A 16388-nucleotide genomic window follows, 5' to 3' on the forward strand; every position below is an offset into this window, starting at 1 on the left:
AAATGGCATAGTTCATTGCTTTGCTAATAAAGCCACGTCCCAAATGTGGAACAGCTTTAGTGTGTAGAGCAAAAACAATTTTGTTTTACAGTTATAGTCAGAAAAGAATCATCTGCCACTTGTATGTAATGTTTTGAGTTATTCCTGAAATGTTTTTCTGTTCCTTATGTAAATGAATTCTGTTCTGTAGGAAATAAATGCTACTGAAGAACATAACAATTCAAAATAAATGACGTTTCTTAATAAAGCTCCTGGAAAAGTTCAGTGTACAACAATCAATTTTGCAATTGTCCTTGCAAAATCCTGAAAATCAATTTGCTGTACTGGATTCACAAAAGGCTTTTGTTTATCTTGTTAACTACACATTAACCAGATGTACAAAAATATGGACTGATCCTTAAAATGGGTATTTTGTGTTGCAGCCTTTTCTTGTCCTCGTTTTAGCTGTCCACAAGTTCAGAACAGTTGTTATCTGCATCTACTCAATGAAGATTTATGGATGAAGTACATCTCCAAATTTAGACATACCAAATGCAGAACAAATCTGTAGAAACTTTGCTTCTTAAGACCTCAGGCTGTTCAAGATGATTGTTGCTAACAACAAAGATCCACTGATTTCACTGATGTGCTTTGTTCTTGGAGTCAAAGTGCTGGTACTGACCAGCAGATTTACAGGAAAGCAGGCAGGCAGAGAAGCATTTTTTGTTTCACCCTTACTAACACAAAGCAGCAAGCAAAGGAGCTTTCCATCTGCTGTGCAAGTGTTTTGATGATAAAACTATTTGCTAATATGGCATGCAGCTTTGTGGCTTGAAGGAATCAGGATATATCTGACTTTTTCAGTAGTTTTTTCTTTTAATCACATGCTTTGTTAGTTGGCTTCTTGTTTCTTGTCTTGATGTTTCAGTGGTTTAAATTCAAGCAGACATTCTGCAACTTGAGTAAATCATACATTTTAAATATTCTCATGAACTGTTATCATATGAAAAAAATCAGACAGATAACAGGCATAACTTAATTGGGAAGATAACTGTGGAAGTACAGTAAGCTGTACTAAGCAACCAAGAATGTCTTATCAATCCTCATCAGCACACTCAGTCAGAATTTTCTCAGGGCACATCTCAAGAGTGGAGGAAAATCTAGTTATGGAATTATTCAAGTACTTATCTGCAATGTTGGCTGTGGTGACCAAGTCTAAGAGTAGTGTAATTTCTGACATCTTGGGAGGTTTTGAGCACTTCACAAGGGCCACTGGATATCAGGATCTGCCACCTTTTTCAAAGCTCAAAGTTAGTGAATGCTTTTAAAGTAGGACTAGAATTCAGTTAAAAAACAAAACAAAACAAAAAAACCCACCATAGATTTATAGAAATGACTAGATATTTTGTTTGCCTAAAAGTATTCAAGGTTTCTGTTGGATAATGTGTTTTATTTATTATTATTATTATTATTATTATTAATCTGTGTATTTGATGAACATTGACTAATGGAGATGTAATCCCTAACAACTAAGTTAATAGAAATTCTGCAACACAGACCCCAGTAATTAAGCTGCTCAACTAACTTCACTCAGCAATGCAAACTGACTTTCAGAGGTTAGGACCATAAAACATTGAAGCTCTGACTGCAAGATGCAGTAATGAGAGAAAAGGAATATAAATGAAGTTATTGATCCAAGCTCCAAGAGGTACACTGCAGTAAGCCACTGCTTGGAAATGTTTTCATGCTGTATGCAATGCTGGCCTCCCCCGCTCTAAAATCATACACCTGCTTAGTCAGGTTCAGTTGGAAGGTTATCTCCTGGAATACAGCTGCCAGGCATAATTTACCCACCTGTCAGACTCTGTGAAAATTTTATATTACTGGGAAACGTTCCCATTGCTGCCAATGCAGCACTTAGAATAATGTCTTTGCAGCAGTGTTACCAATTAGGTTACTCCAATAAAATGAAATTTAAAAAAAAGATAATCTCATTTTAACAGGACTGGAATCATTTGCTTTGTTCCCTGCCTACTTCAGGCCTGTTTAAGCAGACTGTGCTCTTTGATCAATGTTTTTAAGTGCTACTGTAATTCAGAGAGGGAAGAAGTAAAAAATCTTAAATTATTTTACTGCATTTAAAAAAACTTGCACACAAGCAGCAATAGCTATGAAAGTATATTCACTGTAGAGTTCACTCCAAAGAGGGCCTCCTTGCCCATGCTAATGTGCTGAAGTGTTTGCAGAATCTAGTTGATCCTAATACTCTGTGTACAAGTTACAAATACACATTTATTGCTCTGTCTCTCCAGAAATATTTTTCCTGAAACAGTGGTGTTGCATACTGAAAAAAATGCTGTGCCAATACAAACTGAACTGATTGCAGCTCGCAGTAGCCCACTAGGAAAAGAGAGGAGCAAAAAAGCTCCCTGATAACTTGGGAACATCTTTCAACAATGTGATAAATTTGAATGACAGCAGTAATATGAGGGATTACTTACTCTCCACGGATACCCCTGACCTTGCCACTTGAGAATTCAACTAATTAGACAGAAGAAGAAAAAAAAAAGTAAACATATTAATTAAACTCATACATAGGACTTAATATGGAAACTGTCCATCCACTTTGATTTGAGAGACAAAACACGTATTTGTTTTGTTTGTCCAGCTGTTAGATGATAGCTTTAAATCCCCCTGTCCATCCAATTTAGACAAAACCTTCTGATATTTTAATCACTTGGCTATGCAGGAAGGTTGAAATAAAGGAAGAATGTTTTACAGGGTCTGATCCTTATCTGGATTAAATCAGCAGAAAACTGTTGAGGATAGTGGATTATTTTGTTTTCTACATAGTGTCCATATAATCTGGTCATTCATTTTTGCAGAAATATCTGTGAAGCAGTATAATCATAAATGATATTTTTCTTGAAAGCAAAAAAGGAAAATCTTTAAAATTAGGAAAAAAAGTCTAGATGTTTGTTGGTTACATGGATTTACCCATTAAACTTCCACCTAAAAAGATGTCATCGAAAATTCTTTGCTGCATCAGTAATCTAGACAGAAGGATGTAAGTTCCTGGCTTTTGAGGAAGAGATAATTACTGGAAACTCATAAAACCCACCTAAATTCAGTTTTAATTTTCATATGTAGAGCAGATGTTTTGACAGATGGATAGGCTTTATTTTTATAAGTGTCCGGGAAAAGTCGGCAAAACACAGCCTAATCAGTGTTACATATCTGTGGTGTTTGTTTTTCAGTCTTTCTGCTTTTGACTTCCATGCTTTGGTTGCAGACATTTTCTTTGTAATTTATTTTTTCAGGCTAATCTCTCTCTTCATAATCCCTTCTATTAATTTGATACAAAAATATTGGAAATCTCTTAAAAATTAAATGTGTATGTTTGGTTAGTGTCAGACATATTGATCTTCATATGGTGGGTGTCTTGGTGGAAAGCTTAATTAACACTTTATCTTCTCTTAAAGACAGGCCCTCTGTCCTTGTGTATAATATATAATATTTGGTATTGGAATTTAGACTGAAGATCTCTGTCCAGACGCACTGAACCTCACTGACTTTAATTCACAGTCGGAATTTGTGACAGTTTCTCAACTTGTACTACAAATAGGATTTTAGTACAGAAGGATTTGCAGTAAAACTTGTTTTGCTGCAATATCCTAACATGATGGAAAAGATTTTAGCTACTTCTAATTTTTATTTTAATAAACTGTCAGTGTTGGATGTAGCATAGGCAAGACAAATGAACGGGAGTTTTCAGGACTGCTGTAACTCCCACGATATACCTAATTTCCTCTTTGAATGTCTACCTCAATTATTCTGTACCATATGAAAACACTTATGCTTTCTGCTGTATATGTGTATAAATACATTCGATCTTTAAGACAAAAACTTGTATTTAGCTATATACAGAAAGAAGAATTTCCTAATATGAAATTGCCCGTTATAAGGAATAAGACTATCAGGTGGAAAAATTTATAATGATTCACTATGGTGATTCCAATGTTCATCTTTTTAAAAATGTATTTTCATTAACTATCCAAGTTATATTTTCCTGTCTACAGAGAAATCTGCAAACTTTTCATTCATTTTCATTTGTATTAAGCTAAAAATATTTTCAACATTCACTCCACCCATGATCTCCACTTTGAAAGTCTAATTTTCTTTCTAAAACTGTTTTACTTAAAGAAGATCATTCAAAAGTTATGAATATGTCCAGAATATGGAACATTTAAACAACGTTCTCTTCCTGGGAAAAGCAAAAGTGGATTCAGAGGTACTTGGAGAGTGAAAAGAGATTTGGACAGTGGTTAAGTTCCCTGATAATTTGACTATTACAGCTTCTGGCTCTTTCATAGAACAGAATAATAGAATCATGGAATTGCTCAGGTTGGAAAAGACCTTCAAGATCATTGAGTCCAACCACAGTCTAACCATAGTACCCTAACTCTTACAACCCTCCGCTAAATCATGTCCCTGAGCACCACATCCAAACGGTTTGTAAGCACATTCAGAGATGGTGACTCAACCACCTCCCTGGGGAGCCTACTTCAATGCTTAACAACCCTTTCTGAAAAGAAGATTTTCCTGATATCGACCTAAACTTAAACTGGTGCACCTTGTGGCCATTTGCCCTCATCCTGTCACCTGTCACCAGTGAGAAGAGACCAACCCCGCTCTCACTGTAAGCACCTTTCAGATATTAGAAGAGAGCAATACGGTCTCCCCTCAGCCTCCCTTTCAGTTTTTTCAGTTTGTTTCAGTTTCCCTGAACAGCCCCAGTTCCTTCAGACTTTCCTCATAGGGCATATTCTCCAAGCCCTTCACAAGACTTGTTGCCCTTTTTTGGACCTGCTTCAGCACCTCAATGACCTTTCTATTCTGAGGTGCCCAAAACTGAACGGGGTACTTGACGTGAGGCTTCACCTGGGCTGAGTACTGAGGTACTTTCTGTACCTCCAGTGGATATTTTCTCCTATCTGCTAGATGCCAGGATGCTACATTCCTTTTGTAGGCTTTGCTTCCTTTTCAGTACCGTGTGTTCTGAGATCATGTAGTGAAATGCTGGCTTGGACCTTCACGCCAGCAGTACAGTGCCCAGCTGCAGGAGATATAGCTGCCAAGTGGAACAAGCCCAGTTAGAGGCAACCACGCAATTCTGGGCCTCCGGCCAAGTGGATTGGTTGTTGCTTTATAGTTGAACTGATGTAGCCACCAGTGTTGGGACCAGCAGCGCTGTGTGCCAGGTTTCACAACTGAATACCAATGCAACCAGGGAAAGAATGAGGAAACAGATCCTGGCCACTTGAGTCAAGTCACCCAAATCTCATGTAGTGGTAGGTCCAAATCTTCTCGAGGCACACACGTTTTCCCTGATAGTACTGTTTTCTTCAGCATATGTGCATACCGAGATTTGGAGTTTAAATAATCATTCAGACCAGTTAAAATTGTTACAGTACAGATTTATTTTTATTTTTTTCTTCCCAGAGTCACATAAACAGGGAGAATTAAATATTCACCATCGCAGAGCAGATTCTTGCTCATCTCTGGGTATCACTCACAAACTCACAGGTACAATGACATTTCCACACATCATAGTATATTTATGCAGTTGTACTTAAGCACAGTTAGACAAAGGAAGAACTCCAATTATGCTGCAATTGAAATCAATGAGGCTGTTGCTATTGTTCCAGCAAGAATAGCACTGTCTCTCAGGGAGGGAGGAAATTTCACTTTGAGTTTCCTGAGTTGACAAGGGCTTAAATCAGAACTATAACTTTACTTTGATGTCATTTATTGTGGTTTAATACCCTCTTTATTTATTTTTTTACAATCATGTAAAACATATAAAGAAATCCAATCTGTTAGGGAGGTGTATGAAAATTTACTGAATAGACCTTAATGGTTCCTTTATGCAGCTATAAAACACAGGGAAGCTATATGAGCAGTATGAGCAGGACTGGGAACTTTAAATGTTAAATAAATTTATTTGTTTATTGTCAAAGGTTTATTGTTCTAAGTATTTACCTTCCCCCTGTTTAACTAGATTGTGTCTTTCTCAGACATCTACTGTAAAATAATGTGTTAAATAATGAAATAAAGAGACCTTGAAAGCAGGGATGAATAAGCGAAATTCCTTATAATATAAGCAATTTTTATATAAATATAATATATTTATATCGGTAGAGATTAACTCTACCAATAATAACACAGTTCTTCACAGTTCCTTCCTTCCTTCCTTCCTTCCTTCCTTCCTTCCTTCCTTCCTTCCTTCCTTCCTTCCTTCCTTCCTTCCCCTCCACCTCCTCCCCTTCCCTTTCCCTTTCTTTTTTTTTTTTTTTCCCTCAGTCTTTCTCCCATAGGCTAATCTGGAGTCATTCAATAAAGCTCTGGAGATAAGCTCTGGATAAACCATGGAGGTTTTTTCATCTCAGCTTTAAAATAGTAGCTATCTAAAATCTTTTGCTTTTTGTCATAGGCAGCTGAACAGTGTTTAATGATTGTATATAATGTAATAGATACCATGTTGCTGTAAATCAGAATAGCTCCATTGAAACCTGTTTAAATCTACACTGGATGTAGATCTAGCTTTTTGTAAAGATGTATGACCACTGGTACCTGATATTTCATTTTCTCCAGGCAGGCAATTCTTAAAAACTTATGTAAAACATAGTAAACCATAAAAATATTTCTAAAATCATGGTACGTGAAATCAGGAAAACCAAGGCATAATGCTACTGAAACAGTAATGTAGTTAAATTTGTCCAGATCCAAATCGAAAGGAAGAAAATTCTGGATTCTTTAATAATGCACAAATCGTTGGTCAGTTTTAAATTAAGTGGAGTCAATGTTGGATGCTTCAGCTGGAACATGGATTATCAGAGCTTAAGTAAAGATCTGCTTCAATTTTGTTTATTGTAATGTTTTGTGAATTTACAGTAGTTGCTCATTTTTACTCTTGCAGGCACTGAATTATTAATACATTTACACAGTTTCTCCATATTTCTTTTGTTGAAAAGAACAAAGGAAATTCTTTTATTGAAAAAAAACAAAGGAAAATAACATTAAGAATAATACAGAAATGCAACATAATTTAAATGATTTATGTCAAGAATTTGCTCAATATTCTACCATTGTGACAGTACAAGGCAGTTTGTGAATCTAAAATAAATGTATTTTTGTGTTTATATATATGTGGGAGGAAGAATATGCATGCACTAGAGTTTGTGTGTGTTTTCATTAAGGAAGGTCAGAATGGGAAGAATTAAGAGAGACCTCTGGTAACATCCATCTCTATCTCTTCCAATTTCCTGTTGGATTACCTTAACTATCTTTATGTTTTCTCTTCCATCTCACTTGAAAAGATAACTTAAACTGTCAGCAGTAGACCAAAGACTTAGTGTGTTTTTGTATACCTTTCTCTGGGGTACTCTTTTTAATAAATCTCCATTATCTGTAATGCAGAGAAAGAGTAACATTTGAAGAGCGATGTCATTTTAGTGCAGTGCATTATGAGAAGCAGAGAATCAGTATTTTATCTAAGTTTGTTGCTTCCCAAGTAGTAGCCTAAGGCATGCTTCAAATTGCACATGCATCTTCATGGTAGACATCATTTTCTGTTTGAGATTACCTTTTTAAATTAGCAAGCATAATACAGAGAGGGAGGATGCCAGTCAATGAGATCTCTGCAGAGGTGGTTATCACCACTGCACTGAATGCTGAGTACTGTTAGCAGAAGTAGGAAACAGCGTATAGCAATAGAGATGGATGAGCAGGCCATTTTGGGGCTGAACCCAAATGTTGATGCAGGCTTCAGACAAATAGAAAATATATACATAGAAAACTTCTTCTTTTTTTTTCTTCTTTTTTTTTAACATAAACTTTACTGGAAATTGCTATTTTATTTCATTTTTCTTTTCTCCTATTTGAAATTCATTATTTATAATTCACAAGCATTGATGTTTATTTTCATTGTTAGACCTCACTGAAATGAAAAGATTAAATAAACAGAAAAAAAAATCGACATCTTGACTATTAAGTTAGATATTTCCATTTTAATACCATTAGGCATGAGATTTTTGCTAACAGGTAACAGATCATGTTTGTGCTAGGGACTGTTAGTACTTTTTATGGGTGTTGAGAACTAAAATCACTCATGATGGATAATTTGGTCAGGTAGAAAATGTAAAGTCCAAGTCTTGCATACATTACATTCCAGGACTCGTAAACAGTTTCAGTAAAGCTAAACGCATGTATTCATCCTTTCAGAACTGTTTCCTAAGCATAGACAATGGAAATGAGGTAGCATTTGTATTGTTGTTAGAAATGTTATATTAATGATTTGTTTTTCATCAACTCTTTCCATCTGGCCCATCTTTTTTTTTCTAACTGTTACTTAATTGAATACAAACAGTTGGTCCATTTTTCTTCATTATTTCATTCTGACACTTTTCTATAAATGGGCTTTGTCTTACAAACATGGCAGTGCCATAAATTACAGAGATGAAAAGTGTCTGAAACAAAAATGAGGAAAATTTGTTGTGTAATTTTTTCTTCAGGGCTGGATACTTTATTAAATGACAACCAAAGATATTTAAATGAGATCCTCGATCAGGCTATTTATTAAATACTTCATTCTAAACATGCTTATAAACAGCTTGAAATAATCACACGTTTAAAATCTACTCATTCTGACGTGTATCTACAACCCAGAAGCACTCCTATTAGTCATAATCACTGAATTAACTTTGTGCATAAATGTTTTTTTTCATTTTCTTTGCAGAGAGAATGTGCTAATTTCATCAAGGTGCTTAAGACTTATAACCAAACACACTTGTATGCCTGTGGAACAGGGGCTTTTCATCCCGTGTGCACTTATATTGAAGTTGGAAGCCATCCTGAGGTAAATTATCTTAAAACAATATTTCTCTTTTCCCTCATTTAATCTTTATTGATGTTTAGCCATGAGGCACACTCCCTTGTTTCTGTGGCTCAGGGAACAGATCTGGTAGGACCTGCTCCTGCTTCTGGTGCTGACGTGCTGATTGATAGATCACAACTGAATCTATGCTTTTCTCCCACACACACAGCATCCTTTCCCCCAGGGTCTTACATAAATACCAATAAACCCATTCTGCCTACTTCATAGTTCAGCCAGTGCTTTTAATCTGAGATGAGCTTTGTCTTTTAGTGTCCTACTATTTGGTACAGTCTGACACCACGGTAGATTTCTCCCAGCTAGGATTTAAAACAGTGTTACATATTCATAAATACCACTTCTCAGGTTTGACCTGACATAGCAACTGTGTTTCATATACAACCTAAGTTTTGTTTTCTCACAAAATAAATCATTTTCCCTCTCTTTTCCTCATTTTTTTTAAACCTTTATTTTGCTGACTTTTGCTTAGTACTGCAAAAAGCATAGAGTAGCTCTTGCACTGTTTTGTCAGTGATTGTGGTAACTAAATAGATAAACAGTCTTTTCCTGTGAAAAACAGTGTCATCCACAAAAAGCAATAGGTGCATGCTTATTTTTCTGGCTGAAGATTATACTAAAATGTCTCTGTGCTCCTGCAGTTAATTCCATTTAAATTCTTTTCCTTTTAGGAAAGCCAATCTTTTTTTTTTTTTTTTTTTTTTTTTTTTTTTTCTATTAATCTGAGTACATGGTATCAGTAAATCCACTTTTACTTTTCTTTCATTCTGACTTAACTGAGTGTTGCTCCATAGACTGTTTCAGTTTAGCAACCAGATTCTTGATGTATTTTCAGCAATCACTCACTTCATTTAAGGATATATTTTATTGGTGAATCTATAGTTATGTTACTGGTAGCTTCTGTGATCTCCAAAGAGCCACTCTTTCAACTTACCTTGTGGTTTTGCGATTCAGGTTTTCAGATTTCTCTGAAAAGAAAGACATCACTATTAACTGAATGAGGACTCAATTATTTAAAAAACAGAAATTCTTCTTGTAGAAAAGCTAACAGATTTTTTGAGTGTTGACATTATAGTCTGGAAACTATTCTATAAAAATGTCTTTTGATATTTGAAACATGAGTCTTTATAATGTTCTAAACAAAAGGTTTTGAAGGAATAAAGAATAAAGGATCTGCAATGTAGAAGGTTTTTGTGTGTATATATATTTTTTAATATATATGCATATATATATTAGTTAATGCTTTATTCCAGAATGCATTCTTGGCAATTAGTGATTGTATCTTGACCACACACAGTATGTCATTGCTTACTGCATTAAACAGATTCTCTGCTTCCTGAGATCCATTTGGGAATTGGTAGACATATTAATTAACTCCAGTTCCGTAAGATGTGTGTCAATCAATCCTTGGCTATCTGCCAAGTGAATCTATCTGCAGAGAGATAGCTGGTATGAGGTCATTTACTTCTGCATTTGGCTGTTTTATGACTGTGCCATAAAAATAACACACACTTTATCAAGAATTTATAGGAAGGGTGATCTGAGATGCGAGGCCATATCCAACCTTGGTTTAACATTCTGTGTTTTGAAAGACTTGGGTCAATGATGCATTTGGCCCAGGAGCTGAAAGAGGATGTTTGTTTTAGCTTCCTTCTAGCAGTTCATAACCATCAACAAAATATAAATCATTGCTTTTTTTGGTCAGTTTGTTAGCACACAGTGCCGGAATCATTTTTTGTGGACTGTGATTTCAGCTTCCCAAACCAGAGAAAGGAGGATCTTCCTCAGAACTGCCGTGGTCACTGTTAGCTTCTGATTTCATATTTAAACTGTGAATGAAATTATCCTCACCTTCTGCTTCTGTATTCTCTGGATTACTGTGCAGGAGTAGTCACTTTTCAGTCCATCTCTATCTGTGCTGAGAGAAACTGGGGCAAGAAGGAGGCAGCTGCACCCACCTAATATCAGGCTTTCACAAATGTGATAGTCAGCCTGTGACCTGTCTTGATAAAGTGAGAATGGGTTGAGTTAGGTTTGCAATGAGAAATATTCTGGACTGCCTCTCTCTGAGTTAGAGCTTTTTCTTTGACACCAGCAGCCTAGGTAGGAATTACAAATGTGCACCTTGTGCAGGAGCAGGGGCAAGAGGAGTGTGTTTGACTGACAGCAGCTATTCCAGAGCGGGGGGATGCAATCTTAGCCCTGCACTCTGCATCTGTAGAAGCCAGCTGGTTTATATGTTGATGTCAAACAGCAGCAATGGATATGTCAAAGAGCCACTGCTTCTGTATCATAAACAGTTTATGCCTTCATAACACATTAAAAAAGGTAAAAAGTAAAAATGACGGTGAGGGATTGATTTTGAGTAAAAAAACTGCTCTCTAAAATATTTCCTGAAGATTCATTTTGAGCCACAAAATTATGGAAAATTAACGAACTTCACCATCTGCTTGTTTATTTTAAATCACTTAGAGAGGTAAATCTGAACAGATTAGAGGAATAGTTGGCGAATGTACCTACTGTCTAATAAAATTGCTTGTTTATGTGATGGCAGAATAGAACCCACCTGTCTGAGACTGCTGGAGGAGAGGAAATTAGTGTGTGTCAAACTGAAGAGGATGGAAAAAATGTAATTTAAAGAAAAGAGTGGGAAGTGATAGTGGAGACACTGGAAGCAATTGGCATAGGCTGCAAGAGACTGGAATATGGTACAACTCTTATGTCTGGGGAAAGGAAGTAAATTACTTTGTGTGACAGTCATAAAGTAATGGGGAATATGATTTGTTAAGTCTGTTGAATATCTCTTCGATATGAAACAGTATTACAGCCCTATTCCATACTTGAAGAAAGCCATTTCTAGTGATGAAACTAGGCAGATATAATTGAGTTTGATGAACTACAGTATAGGAAATAATAATAAAAAGGTAAAAGGATATGAACAGCATGCTGTGCATCTGATTAAAAATGATCTGTGCAAATGTATACAGCCTAATATGTTGTGAATTACACTGCATTCTGAGGAGTAAAGCAGACTAATCTGTGCTTAAATCCATTCCAGATGTGGGAGTGAATAACCACAGTATTTAGAGAGAAGAATAAAGCTAATGTTTGAATAGACTTTAAGCACGTAAGCCATGAGTAAGCAGGAAAGAACATATTTAGACAGAACATAACATGTGTATGCGCAGAATACCTGAGAAGAAGCTAATTTAAACCTTGAGGTCATCCATGGAAGAGGCTGTATTTGTACCTTCACTGAATGGGGCGAAGTGGCTTGTATGCAAATGTTTATACTGCACGTATCTGAATTTAAGTAAGATGACCTAATACAGACACTTACATCAGCTTTGGGGACCTAAAGTTTGATAACATGCAACATTCTCTCCAGGTAATGCAGTATAATACAAGAAAGCAATTACTACACAATATAAGAAAGTAATTAGCCGAGCTATGCTTTACTCCCACTGACTTCTGTGGAAACAGTACCAAATGTGCAGAAATGGTATCCTTATGGCTGCAAAATTGCAGAAGTCAGATCTGCACTTGAAAGGAACACATACAACTGCAGGGAGACACAGAGGTGCATTAAACTCACTAGTAAAGCACAACAGGATGCAAAATGCACCTGCTTGTGCGTGCCTGAGCAGGGGGAGCAGCCCTACTCCATTTCCCCAGGGCTCCCTTTGGGGTAGTTTGCATGAACAAGTGGGAAACAGTTCTGTTTAAGGAAAGAACAGAATTTTCCATTTACTTAACCCTTACATACAGGTGGAAGTATAGAGAGTGCATTTTTTTTAACACTCAAGGCAGGAACTGCAAAGAGTTGTACAAAACTGTTTGCCAGATCCTCAGCATGAATACATTAGAATTTCTTCAGTCGAGGTAACTCAATAGATGCTGTCTGAAGAACTAATTCAGTTTCTTTTATTGTCTCCTAATTCCAAATTTCTTGTCAATGTCTGACAGATTAAAACTCATTTTTAACTGGATGAACTTAAAAGGTCTGAGATCCCTTTAGTTGCAGTTTATTTCTCATTCATAATCAATAAAGAAGCTCTAAGTTTAGTTCAGATTTATGATGTACATAAAACATTAAGTTATTGCATATGAAGTTATATAACGCTACCACCTGTAATGTATTTACTTCTTCCGGTCTCTGTGTATTTAAAAAAATTTTAGTTCAACTCATAAAATTTTGCTGAATTATACCTTCTTCTTTTTTTTCCCCCTTCTGTACTTTACATTAGAAGAGGTCTAGAGTGCGTTTTCTAAGTAATAGACATCCTGTTCTTATATATTTATGCATCTGCTTTTTCCAACCGTCTCTACATATATATTTTGGTATATATTACACAAATATATGAATATAGTGATAGAAAAACAGGTTTTTTTTGGTTTTTTTTTTTGTTTGTTTTTTTGTTTTTTTGTTTTTTTTTCTTAAAAGAATGACTTAGCAGGGACACTTTACTTAAAGAACCAGTGCTACTGTTGAAACAAAATGTTGTGTAACATGTAGGAAGCCTACAGGAAAGCTGGGAAGGAGCATTTTAGAAGGGAACATAGTGACAGGATGAAGGGAAATGGTTTTAAACTCGAAGAGGGTAGATTTAGTCTAGTCTAGATATTGGGAAGAATTTTTTTCTGTGAGGGTTGTGAGACACTGGAACAGGTTGCACAGAGAGGTTGTGGATCCTCCCCTCCCTGAAAACATTCAAGGCCTGGCTGGATGTGGCTTTGAGCAATCTGGTCTAGACGGAGGTGTCCCTGCCTACAGTAGGGGGGTTGGACATAGATGATCTTAAAGATCCCTTCCAACCTGAATCATTCTATAATTCTATGATTTTATTCTATCATTCATTTTCTACTATAAAATCCACAGTGAAATATTGATTTCTCTAGCAGCAGATGTGGCATAAATTGGCCCAACTTCATTGAAGACGGTAGAGTAGACTACATCAGTTAAGAATCTGATCTACTGTTTTTAAGTAAAACATTTGAGCAAACGATTTTTTAGGTTAAGAATCAACTGAGATTAATTGACTTCCCATCTAATTTATTATACCTTTATGTATTTATTATATGCTTACCAAATACATATAAAAATAAGAATGGAAGAGATACTTTTAAAGGATGACCCTTATTTGTGATGATGGTACATCATGTTGATGTAGTAATTATGTGATACAATTGTTTTTATTACATACCAATTCTAAGCATAACTGTAATCATAGAGAAATGTTGATAAAAGAATATCTAGTTTACAGGCAGTGAGAGCTTATTTCAGTCCGGAGATGATGTACTTTTCAAGCTAGTTCAGATCCAGTCAGTACACATGAAAATAAAGATCTCCAGCTTGTGTAAGCGCTTTTTAAAGCATTGCTTTCAGTCTTCTGGTTGATTTTGCCCTGGAAGAACAATTATTTCTTTACTCTTTCTGCTGTATTAGAAAACTGCAGGTACTGGATTTTTTTGATGTAGTTCAGGTTTGCAGAAGTTTGTAGGCATCAGAGTAGCCATCATTAAGCTCACATCAGTCCAGGCATCTCACAGGACCAATGGCTAAAATCACAATAAAGGGCCTTGATTCCTCTGGAGGCTGATGTATCTACAAACCATCATTTCTACTAATCCACATTGTATTGATTTCCAATCCCTTAGGCTACCCTACATGAAGACTGCATGAAATCAGGCTTTTCACATGTGTACAGTTTACCTCCACTTGTCAAGAAGAGTAGATCTTGGCATGTGTATAATCTTCCTAGTGTTTAGGAAGTATGTAGTTTTATATGCAGTTATATGTAGCTATATATAGTATGTAATATTTTTTGCAAGCCTTAATTGACTGTATTATCAATTGGGAAGGAATATGTCAAGAGAACTTTCCCTTGACTCAAAGACAATATTTGCAGGAGTACAGAAAGGGAATAGAGAACATCTCTATCCTTTGTCATAGCACAAACTAGGTGAGCAGTTTATTCTAGTAATCTTTGACAAATACTTCCATAAGAAAACCAGGATGTGTTGTTGGACAATCAACATATTGATAAGCACCATCATGCAGCAGTATTTATTTCTTATTTCCCAAATGGCATCTCTTGTTACATGGTATAATCTTATGATAAAGTTACAGAAGTAGGAGATCAACATGAAGAGGTAACTTGATCCCCTTTTAAAAGACTTTTTGAAAAACTCCATAAACCTCTTTGTTAACAAATATGACTCATGCTGATGGTTAAAGCCTATTATTAAGAAGGCCTTTCCTTGAATACATTGCTTTGTAGCTTACAGGCAGTGAGAGCTTATTTCAGTCCGGAGATGATTCAGTCTGGAATACATTGACTTTAGTTGCATTTTGAACATTTGACTGGTAAATGATATGATAACAAAATTCAGATTTTTCAAAATCCTATTCTGTCACTCTGAAATGAAAGATAATTCCAATAAAAATTCATTTCCAGAGCAGTTGTTTTAAAGTGGGACTGTTATTCTTAATATATTAATTTAGCCGTTGGAATAAGTTAATTTATGAGGTAAACTTCATTAAATTGAGTAGAACACATGGCAACAATGGCTGAAATCATTCCTACCCCTCACTGTTAGGAAAGTCTACACAGCTGCTACAGAGGTTTCATCCCAAGCAAAGAGAGATACTGAAGAAAAGAATATTGTGATTTTTTTTTTTTTTAAGTATCCGATTTTAACAGGATAAGAATTGATTTCCTAATAATATTATAATAATTACTAAACTTTGGAGTAAACCACAAAGTTAAATGTATAATCATTTAGATTTGCAGGCAATATTCATTTCCCTGATAGTCAGTCAAGAAGGATGAACATTTACGGCAACGGAATATTTGAGAACCAGCTGATCCACACTCTTCCATTTATCAGCAAAAAGATAGAATTGTAAAAATAGGACTACTCCAAATTATATATTTGCAAATAATCTGGTTCAGTATCTTGAAATTCAGATGCAGTGAAAATACCATTTTGGGGGAAAGTATTTAGTAAAGGGTCATACTTTAACCTCTTACGGGAAATGTGAATGTTGTAGGTTTTCAGTTGTCTTTTAATGCATTCAGTTCTGCCCTTGTATATTTCATAATTACACCTATGCAATTTGGAATCTATTTATGTCTGAAGTGACAGAAAGTCAGTAATTATGTCTGAGATTCACTTGGAGATTTACAAGTTGAACATTTACAAGATGGAAATGAAATCAAATTTTAAAACTGTCATGAGTCAAAACAGTATGCTGAATTATTTTAGTTTTACACCTTTATTTCAAAGACCACAGACTTAATTGACTTAAGCAAAATGAAAGTACAGTTCTTCATTAAGTCATATAGAGAAGAGGTCTGAGATATAAGAAGCAGAACAAAGACATGAAATTTATAAGTGCCATGGCCATTTGTTGCGCAGCAGAAAACACTAATGAATCCCCTATAATTATTAAAGT

General features: G+C 35.6%; 1 protein-coding gene across 2 annotated transcripts in view; it reads left to right on the top strand.

Annotated features, from left to right (window-relative positions):
* SEMA3A (semaphorin 3A) overlaps positions 1-16388 on the top strand; it is a 327247-nt gene that overhangs the window by 217164 nt on the left and 93695 nt on the right. For both annotated transcript variants that reach the window (XM_042816191.1, XM_042816192.1), the window contains one exon: positions 8777-8896. In XM_042816191.1, the coding sequence (XP_042672125.1) occupies positions 8777-8896 (120 nt within the window). The remainder of the gene's footprint in view (positions 1-8776; positions 8897-16388) is intronic.

The sequence above is a fragment of the Centrocercus urophasianus genome, unplaced genomic scaffold (genome assembly GCF_019232065.1).
Source record: "Centrocercus urophasianus isolate 14NV4802_14NV808 unplaced genomic scaffold, USGS_Curo_1.0 seq_15, whole genome shotgun sequence".
Taxonomy (NCBI): Eukaryota; Metazoa; Chordata; class Aves; order Galliformes; family Phasianidae; genus Centrocercus; species Centrocercus urophasianus.